Source organism: Thalassophryne amazonica, chromosome 19 (assembly GCF_902500255.1).
Source record: "Thalassophryne amazonica chromosome 19, fThaAma1.1, whole genome shotgun sequence".
NCBI lineage: Eukaryota > Metazoa > Chordata > Actinopteri > Batrachoidiformes > Batrachoididae > Thalassophryne > Thalassophryne amazonica.
Window position 1 is genome coordinate 19,495,337 of NC_047121.1, and position 17,672 is coordinate 19,513,008.

Consider the following 17,672-nt stretch of genomic DNA (forward strand, 5'->3'; position numbering starts at 1 on the left):
TGAAGCTAATTTATTTGCAAGAATCCCCCGCAAAGTCCCTCTGTTAAATAAAAGACATGTGCAGAAGAGGTTACAATTTGCCAAAGAACACATCAACTGGCCTAAAGAGAAATGGAGGAATATTTTGTGGACTGATGAGAGTAAAATTGTTCTTTTTGGGTCCAAGGGCTGCAGACAGTTTGTGAGACAACCCCCAAACTCTGAATTCAAGCCACAGTTCACAGTGAAGACAGTGAAGCATGGTGGTGCAAGCATCATGATATGGGCATGGTTCTCCTACTATGGTGTTGGGCCTATATATCGCATACCAGGTATCATGGATCAGTTTGGATATGTCAAAATACTTGAAGAGGTCATGTTGCCTTATGCTGAAGAGGACATGCCCTTGAAATGGGTGTTTCAACAAGACAATGACCCCAAGCACACTAGTAAACGAGCAAAATCTTGGTTCCAGACCAACAAAATTAATGCCTCGCAGATGTGAATAAATCATGAAAAACTGTGGCTATACAACTAAATACTAGTTTAATGATTCACAGGATTGCTAAAAAAGCAGTTTGAACATCAAATCAATTTTATTTATATAGCGCCAAATCACAACAAACAGTTGCCCCAAGGAGCTTTATATTCTAAGGCAAAGCCATACAATAATTACGGAAAAAACCCCAATGGTCAAAACGACCCCCTGTGAGCAAGCACTTGGCAACAGTGGGAAGGAAAAACTCCCTTTTAACAGGAAGAAACCTCCAGCAGAACCAGGCTCAGGGAGGGGCAGTCTTCTGCTGGGACTGGTTGGGGCTGAGGGAGAGAACCAGGACAAAGACATGCTGTGGAGGGGAGCAGAGATCAATCACTAATGATTAAATGCAGAGTGGTGCATACAGAGCAAAACGAGAAAGAAACACTCAGTGCATCATGGGAACCCCCCAGCAGTCTAAGTCTATAGCAGCATAACTAAGGGATGGTTCAGGGTCACTTGATCCAGCCCTAACTATAAGCTTTAGCAAAAAGGAAAGTTTTAAGCCTAATCCTAAAAGTAGAGAGGGTGTCTGTCTCCCTGATCCGAATTGGGAGCTGGTTCCACAGGAGAGGAGCCTGAAAGCTGAAGGCTCTGCCTCCCATTCTACTCTTACAAACCCTAGGAACTACAAGTAAGCCTGCAGTCTGAGAGCGAAGCGCTCTATTGGGGTGATATGGTACTATGAGATCCCTAAGATAAGATGGGACCTGATTATTCAAAACCTTATAAGTAAGAAGAAGAATTTTAAATTCTATTCTAGAATTAACAGGAAGCCAATGAAGAGAGGCCTATATGGGTGAGATATGCTCTCCTAGTCCCTGTCAGTACTTTAGCTGCAGCATTTTGAATTAACTGAAGGCTTTTCAGGGAACTTTTAGGACAACCTGATGATAATAATGAATTACAATAGTCCAGCCTAGAGGAAATAAATGCATGAATTAGTTTTTCAGCATCACTCTGAGACAAGACCTTAGAGATATTGCGCAAATGCAAAAAAGCAGTCCTACATATTTGTTTAATATGCGCATTGAATGACATATCCTGATCAAAAATGACTCCAAGATTTCTCACATTATTACTAGAGGTCAGGGTAATGCCATCCAGAGTAAGGATCTGGTTAGACACCATGTTTCTACGATTTGTGGGGCCAAGTACAATAACTTCAGTTTTATCTGAGTTTAAAAGCAGGAAATTAGAGGTCATCCATGTCTTTATGTAAGACAGTCCTGCAGTTTAACTAGTTGGTGTGTGTCCTCTGGCTTCATGGATAGATAAAGCTGGGTATCATCTGCGTAACAATGAAAATTTAAGCAATGCTGTCTAATAATACTGCCTAAGGGAAGCATGTATAAAATGAATAAAATTGGTCCTAGCACAGAACCTTGTGGAACTCCATAATTAACCTTAGTCTGTGAAGAAGATTCCCCATTTACATGAACAAATTGTAATCTATTAGATAAATATGATTCAAACCACCGCAGCGCAGTGCCTTTAATACCTATGGCATGCTCTAATCTCTGTAATAAAGTTTTATGGTCAGCAGTATCAAAAGCAGCACTGAGGTCTAACAAAACAAGCACAGAGATGAGTCCACTGTCTGAGGCCATAAGAAGAGCATTTGTAACCTTCACTAATGCTGTTTCTGGACTATGATGAATTCTAAAACCTGACTGAAACTCTTCAAATAGACCATTCCTCTGCAGATGATCAGTTAGCTGTTTTACAACTACCCTTTCAAGAATTTTTGAGAGAAAAGAAAGGTTGGAGATTGGCCTATAATTAGCTAAGATAGCTGGGTCAAGTGATGGCTTTTTAAGTAATGGTATAATTACTGCCACCTTAAAAGCCTGTGGTACATAGCCAACTAATAAAGGTAGGTTGATCATATTTAAGATCGAAGCATTATTTAATGGTAGGGCTTCCTTGAGCAGCCTGGTAGGAATGGGGTCTAATAGACATGTTGATGGTTTGGAGGAAGTAGCTAATGAAAATAACTCAGACAGAACAATCAGAGAGAAAGAGTCTAACCAAATACCGGCATCACTGAAAGCAGCCAAAGATAATGATATGTCTTTGGGATGGTTATGAGTAATTTTTTCTCTAATAGTTAAAATTTTATTAGCAAAGAAAGCCATGAAGTCATTATTAGTTAAAGTTAAAGGAATACTCGGCTCAATAGAGCTCTGAACATAATAGTTTTGAGTTTGTAGCGTCAACAGCAGATGCTACTATTATTGTGAACACCCCCTTTTCTACTTTTTTTTTTTTTTTTTTTTTTTTTACTAATAGCCCAATTTCATAGCCTTAAGAGTGTGCATATCATGAATGCTTGGTCTTGTTGGATTTGTGAGAATCTACTGAATCTACTGGTACCTTGTTTCCCATGTAACAATAAGAAATATACTCAAAACCTGGATTAATCTTTTTAGTCACATAACACTACTATTATTCTGAACACTACTACTGTACAATGACACATCAGGCTGCCTGCCGGTGCTGATCATTGTTTCATAATCAGCTAACAGCAGCTGTTTGAGATGAGTGTTGTATCATTGTTAGGATAATGGGAGTTAAAGCGTGATGTTTTTTTATGAGTGGAATGGTGTTGGTTTTGTGCTGTTGTGTTGCGCACTCCCTGCAGAGGATGACTGTGTTACATAGCTCCAGCACAGGACAACCAGGGCGGGTTTAACTGGTGAAAGCACGGCGAGACTGGCGTGACTCTTTCCTGCTGGACGGTGTGCTAGGTTTTAATACAAGCCTGTTTGTGTGTGTGCACAGAAAAAAACATGCTACATGGCTTATTATTCATCATTCATTATTCCGTGGGACCAGGGCTTTTGAATACTTCTCCTGATCGGCACAACTCAAAGTAATTAGTAACTTGCTTTGAACCTAACTTATACCGAACTTATCGTCAACGCATATTGACGTATGTAGACGTATTTGACGTGCTCCGGACAACCACAAAACATACTGAGGGTGTCAGCTACTGTATAATGGCGTACTGGAAACATTTTTGATATGTTGGCTAAATTGTCATGGTGTGACAACTGCATAACTTATTCAATGTAGCCAGCATATTCGCCAGTTTTTTCGTAAGTCGGCATACGCTGGGTAAATCGTCAAAGTGTGACAGGCCCATTACGTTCAGTATGTGATACCATGAAAGTGTAAGAACATCAAGGTACGTGAAGACAGCCTGCTTTGCTGGATTTTCCTGTAATTGCTCAGTCTGAATTATCCCGTCAAGAATATTCCACATTGTAAACTGACTGATTAATTAAACGAAGCCACTCTTTCATTTGTTCCAGACTGATGGTTTGAGGTCAGACCAAAAATCAGCTGTTTGGTTTAAACCATAAAGCATGACAGTGGCAATGCTGATGGCTTTGTAGAATGAAGGTCCAAGTCTTTAGGGGCTTGGGGCCTCATTTTTAAAGTATTGCATGTGATTCATACTAAAAGTGTATCTACAAACAAAGGCAAAAATGGCCTTTAAGCAAAATCATCTTTATAAATCACACACTCCTTTTCATTTTATCTGTCTCATATCCCGCCCTCTGAGCACCCACAGTCAACCACAGATGGTTAACGCAAAACACCTCATGAATGTTCAAACATACACAAGAATGCTGAAATGTGAACTTATCTTGTAAAGTTAGAGGAAGAACCCAAGAAACACATTTCTGACAGAAATTGAGAGGCCTGTGTGTAATCACAGATGTGACATAACAAAATATAAATAAACTAGTGTGTTGCCCATGGGGATCAACGATCTCTCGATTGGGTAGTGTTTATACAATAGTTAACTGACATTTTTCAAGGGTGGTAATAAATTAAGCAAAATTTCTGGAATGAGTTAGAATGGTGTGCGAGTCCAGATGGTTTTTAGGACCTTAGACCTCAACAATTTTTAAAAGAGGACTGCATCCTTTTATTTCCTATTAATTTTCCTTTTTTAAATGTTAATTTAATAGCTTAATGTATTTATAAATTGTTTAGGTTCTTGTTATCATATACACACTATTGTTATCATTGTCACTATTTTTATTATTATATTTTGTTATTACTTCTATTTTGTCATTTGATTTTTAAGTGGACCACAATGGAAGTGTTTTCACTTTCTTCTGTCATCCATGTATTTTTAATGTATTTCCAATTATATTATATACTTACATTGAACTTACTAAATAAAATCAGGCACACACTCACGCTTTTTATGCAACAATGATTTACCACCCCCTGCTGGAATGGCGTGTGAGTCCAGAATGTAAATTGCATTGTTGGCTAATATCCATAGTTTCTCCAAAAATATTAGCCCTATCAATGTTCCGTTTTGGTGCCGTTCATCCTTGTCCCAAAATACATAAGCATACTAAAGGGTAAATGTCAGCTTTCCCCAGTCACATGCATGCAGAGCTTTTTGCTTTGTCTGCATTCTGCAGTAAGCAGGTGCTTTTAATTTTTACACATGCACAGGCAGACGGTGGTGGAAGACGTCAAAAGCAATGCTCATTTCACTTATGATAGCGACAACATGACACTTAACTAAACTGACTAAACCAATTGAACTACAAAACACAATAAATCAATAACACTAACAACACTGTTAAACTAATATGAACCACAATAACATTCAAAACCCCAAACTCTCATGGTGCATTGCAGCACAATGTTCATTGTTTACTGGTCAGCTAAAATGGCTGATTTTTTTTTTTTTTCCCAAAAATATTAGTCCTATCAATTTTCCATTTTTGCAGCATTGATCCTTGACCCAAAGTAGATAAGCATACCAAACGGCAAATGTCAGCTGTTCCCAGTCGCACAAATGCAGAGCTTTTTGTTTGTTTTTTCTGCATTCTGCTGCATGCAGGCACTTTTTATTTTTACACATGCATAAATGGAGAGGGTGGCCGCTGCAAGTAGGTGCTTTTAAGTTTCATACATGCACAAATGGAGACTTTGGCGGAAGATATTTAAAGCAATGCTCTTTTCACTCATGGCAGCAACATGACACATAACTAAACTGACTAAACCAATTGAGCTACAAAAACACAATAAATCAGTAACATTAACACTGTTAAACTAATATGAACCACAATAACAACATTCAAAACCCCAAACTCCCAAAACTCCCCAAACTCTTGTTTACTAGTTAGATAAAATTGCTAATTTCTCAAAAAAGATTAGTCCTACCAACTTCCCGTTTTTGCAGCATTCATCCTTGACCCAAAATGCATAAGCATACCAAATGGCAAATGTTAGCTCTTCCCAGTTTCTGCATGATCGAAGCTACACGCACACAGAGGCCACTTGGCTGTTATAATCTAGATAAAGTGAGTAATAACATGCAAGCACGGTGGTTTAGTGGTTAGCACTGTTGCCTCACAGCAAGAAGGTCATGAGATCGATTCCCACCTATGCGTGGGTTCCTTCCAGTTGCTCCGGCTTCCTCCCACATCCAATGACATGCAGGTTAGGTGGACAGGAAATTTGAACAAACTAATGAAACATTGAACTTGAAAAAGGAAATGTTGAATTATTGTATCGGATGAGTATAACAATACCTCAGACTGAGAGAAGACCTTAATTTAACGGTTGTTCTCATGCCCCCCAAACACTGCACAACACTTAGACCATGCCCTTTATCATAAAACACTGACATTGTGCGCATGCTGATGGGCGGTCATTAGCTCTGCCAACACTCACGGTGTGGCAAAACAAATACTTCAGGTTACAACAGTAACTCACATCACATAAAAGACATAAAGAACTGTAACAGCAATGCGGGTATGGTGTAAAAATGTCCTAAATGATGGGAGATGAGTGAAGATTGACTGTTCTTCTACTTGTCAATCACTGAACATTTTCATATTTAAAGAATAATCTTCCTAAACCTTTACCTGTTCTATTTTTCCCCTCGTCGATCCAAATCACTTGGTTTTTTTTGGGGGTTTTTTTTTCTCACTTAGTAGTCCCAGATGTGTTAGAGCCTGCGGCTGTATACTTTCCTGATTAAAGTGATTTCCTGTAATCTCCACACCGCGTGTCCTGGGATTATCTTTTCCATTACATCTGCGCTGCTGCCAATCCCATTGTGGAGCCTTTTCAGGGTAGCACCACTAATCCACTGTGGCAGCTCGGAAACAGGTGCACCTGTTGCCATGGCCACTGTGCGTCCACCAGGAGGACGGCGTGGTGGGAGTCGTGTGGTCGCGGTGGGGGTGGAGGTGCCTTTGTAGTCATATTTATGAGAGCCGTCTGGTCATTGGTGATGGTTTAGTGTCACAGCAGATTAAGTCCTGCCTGATCTAAGCTGTCTGAGCCATTTATGTAATTTGATTTCTGGCAGAACACCTCCAGGGTGAACGTGTGAAAGCAACAGAAGATTGGAGGCATCACAGCGGAACCTCAACAAAGTCACAACTTGCGCTTTGTGCTGCGCTGTACTTGTGAGGGCCACACCGTTGACTCTGTATGTACTAGATGACAAGCCTTCTGTGATGTTTCTTGAAGGTTTGAAGCTCAAACGGGCTTGCTCCAGATGTCACCATCTTGGCAGTGCCTGACTCCTCCTAATGCTGCATTTCATGTTGACAGTAGAAATGCTGTGCCAGTCAAATTCCTGCCGTCTGCAGCAGTCATTCTTCACCATCTTAACAGTACAGCCAGTAATTTACTTTGTTGAAAGAAAGTGTTTTTGCACAGCGTTCTAGTTAAACAGGATGCCCTGGTGCTGATTGTTGCTTCAAAAGTTAACTATCACAAATTATTCATGTTTACCTTATTGATACACGGTGGATCTCTGCACGTAATAAACCATCTCTTGCTGTCTTTTTTTCTCTTCATTAAAGATGAAGCATCTGGTTTGTTCTTGTCACTGCAGCAGGCGGCAAACATTGAAAATTTTCATCTTTTGGCTGCAAGTGCCGTTGCAGTGTGCGGTTGCCGTCCTGACAGCCAGAGGATTTATTTTGATAGTACTTGTATCTGGATGTGTTGCTGTATGTGGTTAAATGATTAAAAAAAAAAAAAATGTTGAAAACATTTAAGGTTCATTCAGTAGTTCAGCACAGTTGGAACCAAAATGGCGCCATGTTCTGAGCTGACGCCACTCTCTCAATTAAGGCACTCCACTTCACCCAAAGTGATCAAATGAATTAATTGGATTATTAATGATCAGATGATTAGATAAAACCTCTTAAATCATTCTAAAGTCATTTTTTAAGCAGAAACGAGGTGACACTCGGTGACGCTTTGAAATGACTGATGCGCAGGGAACGCATCAGCTACCAGCTTGTGGAGCTGCGGCGCTCTGATTGCTTCCTCCATCTTTTATGATGAAATAATGCTGAATTTATGTATAAATGATTCTTGTACAAAAGCTTCAGATATCTGTCGCTGAGATAGATGATGACTGGAGTGCAGTTTTAAGCAGAAATGATGTGATAATCAGTGAACTGCGGCTAGCGATGCATGCACATTAAAGGTAGGGCGGGCCGATTTTTAGGGGGGACCACTTGGTCGGCGACACCAGTACCTGGAATTCAGTACACAGTGGTACTTCTTTGAATACTTTACTTGCTCTGAAATAAGAAATTCAAGTTTTTGTCTTCATCAAGTGAACACAATTTTTAGAGGCTCTGTTTTCCAAGTAATCATGAACGCAACATTAACTTCCAGTAATGAACCTTTTAGTGAAGCAAGTCCTGGCTTTGACAGCAAACTGCACTTAACGGAGAAACTGTGTGACGTGAAGTGAAACTAATCCAAACAGATGTTTATTCCCTTTGTCTGAAATGCATGAGGACACGTTTGTAAGCTGTTTTTGCAAATCTGTTATTACTCATCTGCTGTTTGTTTTCATGCCCGTTGTGTCATTTTCATTAACAGAGGGTTGTTATTTGATTGGCCTCGAATCACCATGAGGTGATACATCAACTTCTTGTGTGGAGTTAATCAGCAGTTGGCAGCCAACATTTGAACATTACAGCCACCAAATATTCAGGGTGTAAACATACAGAACATGTGGTGTCAAAATGGATTCAACTCTGTGTACTAATGATAAACCTATAAGAACACTTAATTTGATTTTTGATCAAACTTTGTAGGTATATTAGGCCTACAAATAGAAGATAATTGGCTTTCCTGATGAACGGTCACCGAACAAGCTCACGAGTTGGTCAAGTTTTCCTAAATAATATTTTGTAAAATGGCCAATTTTGTGTAAATGGGTTGAGTATTTTATTGTTGATGAACTTGACTGTTTAAAAGCCTTTGTAATGTTTTCTCCACGTACCTGATACAGTGAAATGTGTTTGTGGCATCACTGTGCTTTCTGAGCACGTTTGATCTAGTTTCCACTTTAAGCTCTGATTTAGTTTTCTTGGCCTTAACGCCTCCTTCAGATATGCTGCTGGATCTCAGCGATATTTTGCAGGTAAGCATCAAAACTGTACATTCAACTTGCTTGAAATGACCTTAATTTAAAATGTTGATACTTCTGGCAGCAACTGAACTTTATAGACAAGAGACGAGAAGACCCTGGCGGTCAAACACACACAAAACCCATTGCAACAGTTCCCATGACTCCCATTATGTATCTTTCTCGAACCACTTGGCGCCATCCTGCACTCAGACTTTCAACCCGTGTAATTAAGACCGAGTAGTGTGTATAAATTTAGAAAGCTCTCCACTTGTATGCATATTTAATGATGGCAGATTTGGAGTGAGTCAAGGGTGTGGTTGTGCTGGTGGGACATTTCTCGGATTCACAGCTGGTTGGAATTTTATTTTCTTTGAGTTTTAGGCTTCCAGCTGTCCTAGAGAACGCAACTATCTACACCCTGGTATGTGGGGGCAGGGAGTGGATTTTGGGTGTAAGGGGCTGGGACTATAGGGTTTGGGGTTAATAATGTCCAGTATTTAGATGTTCACAACTGTGGGCTTGTGATGTGCCGCCAGTTGCATGTTTGCGGACCCACACCCCGTGTCCACTTGCTCTGCCTTTTGTTGTTTGGATGAACGGGGTTCACTGTTGATTTATTCCAGTACTTTCATTCTTAACATAGAATGCTAACTGTATAACTGTTCATTTTAAAAAGTTGTTTACATTTAGTAAGGTAAATGTGCACGTGTAACTCTGCATTGAAGCTGTCTTGTGCAGCCGTGCACATCTGATGTTTTTTCTCCATTCAGTGGCAACAAGAAGCAGTTAACTCAGAATTCTTCTTGCCTTGTTAGAATAACATTAATTAGCCCAGTAACTTCTGCTCACTAACACATTGTTTGCTTTATAAATAATGCAGCAATTAAATTAATCTTCTCCCAAGTGAAAAGATGACTCCCAAAACATCTAAAAATGGAGCCTAAGTGGAACAGGCAGAATTCTTTCATCTCCATGCCCAGGTAATTACCAAGGAGATGAATATTAATGAGTTTGTTGGCAGGCCTTCTTGTTGCATGAAGCAGTAGTACAATGTTTCAAAATAATTGTGACTTTTGTTGTAGTTTTGTCCTCTTGATGACACTTTTAACAAATGCAACTAAATACATGTAGTCCGGAAAAATAGGGTATTTTGTTTTCTTAATAGTGTGCTGTTCGTGCTGGTGTTAAATACGAGGTCTGTTAGAAAAGTATCCGATCTTTTTATTTTTTTCAAAAACCTGATGGATTTGAATCATGTGTGCTTGCATGAGCCAACCTTGAACCTTCGTGCGCATGCGTGATTTTTTTCACGCCTGTCGGTTGCGTCATTTGCTTGTAAGCAGCCTTTGTGTGAGGATGGGTGGAGTCTCTCGTCGTTTTTTCTTTGCAAGGAAATGGCGGAACGACTGGAGCAGCGCGACTGCATCAAATTTTGCCAAAACTGGGCAACAGCCAGGTGGAAACCATTCGGATTATTCAGATGGCTTTCGGTGACGATCCTCTGGGTATCACACAGATTAAGGAGCGGTACAACCGGTTTAAAGACGTCTGCACAGCGGTGGAGGGCGCGCCGCACCCCGATCGACATCAACACGCTGAAACGACCGGATCATTTCCAACGTGAACGCTGTGGTGATGTGACTATCTGAGAAATTGCGGAAGAGGTGGACATCAGCACTTTTTCGGCACATTCCACTGTGAAAGAAGATTTTGCCATGAAAAGAGTGTCGGTGAAATTCATCGGCACGAAGCTGATGGCGCAGCAACAGCGCCTCCGTGATGAAGCCTCACAGGACATGTTGTAACATGCCCTGACAAGTCCAGCTTGTCCACAATTTCTCGGATAGCCACACGACTGAAAGCCATCTGAATCTTCCGAATGGTTGAGGAGCTGGACATGTCTTCCACCATTCAGAAGATTCAGACGGCTTTCGGTGGCTTTTTAGTCGAGTGAGTATCCGAGAAATTGTGGAGAGCTGGGCATGTCCCGTGAGACTTCCAACACGGACTTGCTTTTGTTCTCCGCCATTGCGGCTTCGTCCCGACGCGTGAATTCTGCCGCACGTCTTTCATTACAAAATCTCCTTTAACAGTGGAATGTGCCTAAAAATGGCTATGCCCACCTCTTCCGCAATTTCTCTGGTAGTCAGACGATGTCCCGGATCAACACAACCTTCACTTTGGAAATGATCTGGTCATTTCATCCTGTTGATGGTCGCTCGGAGCGCGGTGCGCCCTCAGCCGCTGTGGGCCGTCTTTAATCCGGTTGTAATGGACCTTAATCCTTGTGATGCCCATAGAATCTTCACCGAAAGCCATCTGAATTTTCCGAATGGTTTCCACCTGGCTGTCTCTCACAGTTTCTGAAAAAATTTGATTCAGCGCTGCTCCAATCGTTCAGACATTTTCCTGACAATGAAAATCCGAAGAGGGGGGAGGACCAGTGCTCACTCAAAGCCTGCCCACAGGCGAATGATGCAACCGACAGGCGTGAAAAAAGTCACGCATGCGCATGAAGGTTCAAGCTTGGCTGATGCAAGCGCACATGATTCAAATCCATATAGTTTTTGCAAAAAATAAAAAGGTCCGTTGCTTTTCTAACAGAACTCGTACTAAAAATTAATAAGGAACTAATAAGCCAGTTGATCAACAATTAACGCCTGCATGGACTCTTGTCAGTTGTTGTGTTGTGTTCTGTATTGTAAACTTTTTTGGTAGCATGGCCCAAGCAGTGGGTCACCCCTTTGAGTCTAGTCTGCTTGAGGTTTCTTACTCAAATCATCAGAGGGAGTTTTTCCTTACCACTGTCGCCTGTGTGCTTGCTCTAGGGCATAGGTGTCAAACTGATTCCAGAAAGGGCCAAGAGGGTGCAGGTTTTCTTTGTAACCACCAACTCCAGCAGGTGATTTCACTGATGAACATCACTTTGAGCAGATGGGAAGAGTTCATCAGTGAAATCACCTGGTGGAGTTGGTGGTTACAAAGAAAACCTGCACCCTCTTGGCCCTTTCTGGAATCAGTTTGACACCTATGCTCTAGGGGTTGGTAAGGTTAGACCTTACTTGTGTGACACGCCTTGAGGCAGCTTTGCTGTGATTTGGTGCTATATAAACTAAATAAATTTAATTAATGGTATAGATATCAAAAATATGATCAATTTCCATCCCTCGTAATGTAAGCGTAGCCTAAGCGCATGTCATACCTTATTATGAGCAGATTCTCACACTTCCAGTGTGGCACCCAGAAACTGTTGCAGCTTTTAATTTTCAAATCTACTGTTGTAGATATAAATTTCTGTAGTCTGTACCTTTTAAAACAAATAAGGTAATCAAGCTATTTGAGGTCTCCCTCATTTGACCCAGAGAAAGGCTGGTGGCCTGTGAAAAAGGATGCGAGGTTTGTGGGATGAATTGATAAAAGTCTTGGGGTGGGATGGACGCACATGTACTGATGGAACACATTTCTATAGCTGCTGCTCTGCAACAATGGATGCTTAAAAAAAAAGAAGATATTTCAGATAGTTCAGTGATAGATAGAACAGCTGACCTGGTTTAAGATGGGTCTACAAGATACTGGTTGGTACAGATCAGCTGAGCTCTTAATTGGAGAAGTCCAGTTTGTTCATTCAGGTGTTTCATCACAGATGGCTTACGACCACAACATTCAAACGGGTACCAGCCTTGGCTGGGGAAGTAATCTGATGGGCTGGTGTCCAGGGGAACGCATAGATTTTCATTTATTTCATGCAGTAGAATCTAGGACCAAGCACTGGGTTGATGGGTGCCATGCTGTGGTGGATACAGAGACGCATGACACCGGTGCATTCTCCTGGACTTGACTTGATGGGCTTTACAGCCATATATGACCGACTACAGCATAGGACTTACTTACTACAGTATGGGACTTACTTACTTACTACAGTGTAGGACTTACTTACTTACATATGGGACTTACCTACTTACTACAGCATGGGGACTTACTTCAGTGTAGGACTTGTTTACTTACGTATGGGACTTACTTACTACAGTATAGGACTTGCTTACTTATGTATGGGACTTACTACAGTATGGGGACTTACTACACTATAGGACTTGCTTACTTATGTATGGGACTTACTTACTACAGTATAGGACTTGCTTAACTTACATATGGAACTTACTTACTACAGTAAAGGACTTGCTTACTTAGTGACTTTTACAGCATAGGACTTGCTTACTTACGTGTGGGACTTACTTGCTACAGTATAGGACTTACTACAGTATAGGACTTGCTTACTTATGTATGGGACTTATACTACAGTATGGGGACTTACTACAGTGTAGGACTTTCTTACTTACTGACTTACTACAGTATAGGACTTACTTGACATCAGCTGTTGGAACTTGAGCAGAGTGTCGCTTGTGTTCACACATTTTATTGGAGCTGCCGACAGTCACATAATACCCCTTAGGAATCACAAAACTGGTCCCCAAGTTACCATGTCCAGCTGTTTGGAATTGTCCTTGTCGTATCCAGTGACCACACTGTTTTTGATTGTAGGGCGTTCATAGATGGCCTTTGACCTGGAATGCTTCACTTAGTGCTGCAGTGCCAAGGGGTTTATAATTTCAGGTTCTTAATTACACGGCTGAGAGTCTCAGCCACGACCACTTCAAAGCAGTGTTTGATTTAAAGACTTGGACTATTAGTCACACTGAAAGATCATGTTCAGATTCAAGCTGCAGTATCAAATTCAAAGATTTATGCACTGAAAGCAAAATGTTGCTGTGCTGCAAGAGTGTTTCAATGTCCTGAATTTGTAAATGTGCTATTTTGATGAAGCTCTCACACAAAGCGCCTCCACTCCTAATTATTCATAACTTTATGGTTTAAATGATCTCAAACTAATGAATTATATATATTTTTAAGAAAAACCTCCCCATGCAGATGCCATAAAGGTTGCAAATTAGCTATAGAGAGCAAAGCCGATTTTTTTTTTTTTTTTGTACCAGGCTACAAACATCCTTATTTATGCTCTAAAACTGAGGATTTTAACATTCTGGGAGTTACTTAGTTTTGGAGCCTCAAGTGACCATTCTTGGAACGGCAAGTGTTGGCTTAATTTTTAAGGACCAGGGTCTGGTTTCATAAAGCAATCTAATCTTTCAGTCTGCTAAACTTACTTAGTCAACTCCGTTTAGTTGTCCAATATTATCTGTCTAATCACCGTTTTACATCGATGGCTAAACTTGTAGATTGGCCGTCTTGTGTTAGTTGATGGTTTTCACGGGCGTAACGGCCTCGCGCATGCCATTGCCAGGAGACAATGTGCAACAGTTTTATTTACTTCCACGTTGGTTGTTGTTATTAACTAGCACTTAGCTAGCAGTTTCACTCTTCAGTTTCTTCTACATTTCCATCTAGCCTTTTTGTGCACACAGCGCTGTTCAGCGGAACAGTGACACCTGGTGGATAATGTGAGAACTGTCACAAACACATCATGACAGTCGTCTACTGTAACGATGGCCAAAAGCGGAGGAAACTCTCCTTTTGAAGGAATACGAGCGACGTAGGGCTGCTCTCAAGTGTTCCATCAAGTGTTGGTACGTGATAGCTGCCATTTTTTGAGGTAAGGTGCTGAATTTTGGACTTAAACAAGATTAGCATCCAGACTAAAAACTTTAGTCAGGTAATGCGAAATTTTAGTGCTTTATGCACGTCAAAAAAATTAGTCAGCTAAGTGAGTTTATTTGACTAAACAAAATTAGACTGCTTTATGAAACTGGGCCCGGGGGTTGTGACTTCCCCATGACTGTGTTTGGTTTCTAATTCAACACTGCATTGATGAAAATTGTTTGTCTTGAGTGAAAAATTGATGTACGTCCTATGTATGACCTGAGACCCATTGGTGCTGGTGTTCATCTCTGAATTCTGTCGTCTGACACGTCACTTCCCCAGGCAAGACCAGTGTCCATTTACAGCTGGGCAGAGAGAGAATGCAGATTACCGCGTCTTTGGACACAGACGGGTAGCACGAGAAGGATTCGAACCCAGGTCTACATATTGGCAGCCGTACCCCTTATCAAGTGTGCTACCTGCTCGACCACCACCACCACAAAAGAAAAAGTCCCCCCTTTAACTCTTTTTTGACCACACAGTTACCGGTGATGATGTGTGAAAGGACGACCTTGAAATGATGAAATTTTCCGTAGAACCACACAGGCTGCCCTCTGGCATGCAGAAGCTTTGAGGTCAGCTCAAAATAATATACTAAATAAATACGTCTGTTTTGAAATAAGTGTCTAGGCAGAGGACTTGGTCTGTCCAAACACACTGTGGTCTTGATCTGATAACCACCTTGGGCACAGGAGGGGAAAAAAGTGATTTAAAGGAGTGGAAAGTGGCAAATAAATTATGGATAGATTTTGGTGCAGTGTTGGAGCTCAGCTCTTAAGCACTCATATTGAAGCAAAATGTTCCGGAAGCTTTGGGTTGATTATGTAACCGCAACATTGAAGCTGAGTGGTGGTGTTTCCTCGACATCCTCACTCCTCATCCGAATAGAAGAAAGCTAAGCGCTTTTCTTTAACACCCGTCACACCATGATGATTTAGCCAGCGTATGCCGACCGTATAAAAAAACGGTGTACGCGCGCTTGATGATGTGCTCATCAATATTTAAGTGTTCCACCTGCCAAACAAAAGGGTTCTGATGGCAGTAGAAACGCAAACCAAGCCAAACTTAACCGTTCTGACCCACACTACATTGTGCTACGGTCAGCATACGCTGGCTAAATCATCAAGGTCTGATGGCCCTAAGCAAGGCTGATGATGGCATGCGCTCTTGTGATTACAGTGTAACTGCATATGTACAATTTAGCAAGTTATTTTCACAGCGCCGAATCTGATTTTGATCAAATTTGGCAGCTACATTTGATGTAAGGGTCAGAAAATGCAATTTAATTGGTTACACCTGACTGTTTAAAAGCTTATGTCTCTACATGCCTGATACTTTGAAATGTGGGGGTGTGGCCTCGCAGTGCCCTTTGAACACTTTTGATCTCGTATGAGTGTCCTTACATGGCACACACAGAAAGCTCCACCTTCCATGCAGCACACAGCACAAGTGTCATTGTAAACTGCACCGAGCACAGTTGTCATTTTCACGCCTGATGCAGTTGTACTTCTGCACCTGTGGGTGTGTTGGTCTTAAACTGAGGTGTGGTCAAAGTGTTTGCTGTTAATGATGCAGCAGAAGGCTTTTGCGCTATAGATCTCTTGGTCTGAACGTGAGCGTAGAGTTTCCTGCTGTTTATACAGGTTAATTTCATGTTGTACCAAAAACATACCCACGACTGACTGTAACTACTTTGCTCAGTAGATACTGAAATCCTGTTGAAAAATTTGACTTTCTTTAAACTGAAGCACACTTGAATGTTTTTAAAGCTCTTCCCTAAAAATCAGTCCGCTCTTTCTCACACAGGTGAATGTCTACATCCTGGGAAGAACCTTCTTGGTTCTGGCCCGAGAGCTGTGCATCAACGCCCCAGCTATAGGTACCAACCTAACCCACACACACCTCCTGCACACACTGAGACACGAACCATTAGGCAGGCGCTTTAAAAGGCACATTAGATTACACCACCACTTATTGAAATCCAGAGTCCAGCTGCACCATAAAGCATTTTTGCATCGTCATCACGTCTTTGCATGCATTATAGTCCCCCCAGGACTAAACCAAACCAACTTTTTATGTTCCTGAGATGACCCAAAAACACAATCAGGATGTTCCCAAAAATAAAAACTGGCCTCAAGCCAGTTATCCAAAATAGGGTTTTTTCACTAAAACACCAATGATTTCTGTCATTATTAAGTCTATTGTTTGTCCCTACTATGTATTTTAATAAGGGTCTATTGGCGGCCATTTTGGACGCCATTTTGAATCTCAAACCCATGAATGAATTTAGTTTAGGCACAAATGAGTTTGCTGTGACCTGCAATGGTCTTCCCATTGAATCTGTGATACTTAAGTTGTTTAAAGGGTGTTTTAGTGAAAAACTATATTTTGGCAGCCATCTTGGATAACTGGCTTGAGGCCAGTTTTTATTTTTGGGAGCATCTTGATTGTGTTTTGAGATCATCAAAGAAACTAGCAACTAGCAAAGCTCCCCTAGCAACACTGTGTACCAGCTATCACACAAAACACCTCAAATGTATGATATTAACTATCTTATTGTGTTCTCGCTCTGATCCATGTTCCTGCTGGTGTGCAGCATTTATATTCAGGACTTTCAATGTAAAATGTATATTTGTTATATTTGTCTGTGGAAGGAGCTCTTCTCCATGGTGATGCTACAGAGATTAGCACAGCATTGCTCTGTTATCTCTGGGCAGAACTGTGCTGAAAATAACCAAAACGGGAGGAAAAAAGTAAATGGCTGCTTAAAAAAACAGCATAAGTTGCATTGAATCTGTTGGGGTACATTTAAGATTATGTTAACTAGAAATGGGTAATTTGTTCACTTCCTTGTATTCTTTCAACTTATTGTTTTTAATTTATACATTTTATTTTCTATGCAGATGCACTACCATATAAAATCGCCCCAGTCATTGCAGGATGAGTCATTCTTTTCAAATGAAGGGGTTTGCAATGTCACTTTAGCTTTTTTCTTTTAGCATTTTCACACAGCTCTAATCCAGAGGTCAGGCTCAAACTGACTTTACTGCATTTATAATGTAGCTG

The 17,672-nt window shown here is 41.0% G+C and overlaps 1 protein-coding gene across 2 annotated transcripts in view; it reads left to right on the plus strand.

Moving 5' to 3' along the window:
• The window catches only part of LOC117501102 (transcription factor IIIB 90 kDa subunit-like), a 307,385-nt gene that overhangs the window by 48,938 nt on the left and 240,775 nt on the right, over nt 1–17,672 (plus strand). For both annotated transcript variants that reach the window (XM_034159916.1, XM_034159914.1), the window contains exons 5-6: nt 8,932–8,963; nt 16,413–16,485. In XM_034159916.1, coding sequence (XP_034015807.1) covers nt 8,932–8,963; nt 16,413–16,485 — 105 coding nt within the window. The remainder of the gene's footprint in view (nt 1–8,931; nt 8,964–16,412; nt 16,486–17,672) is intronic.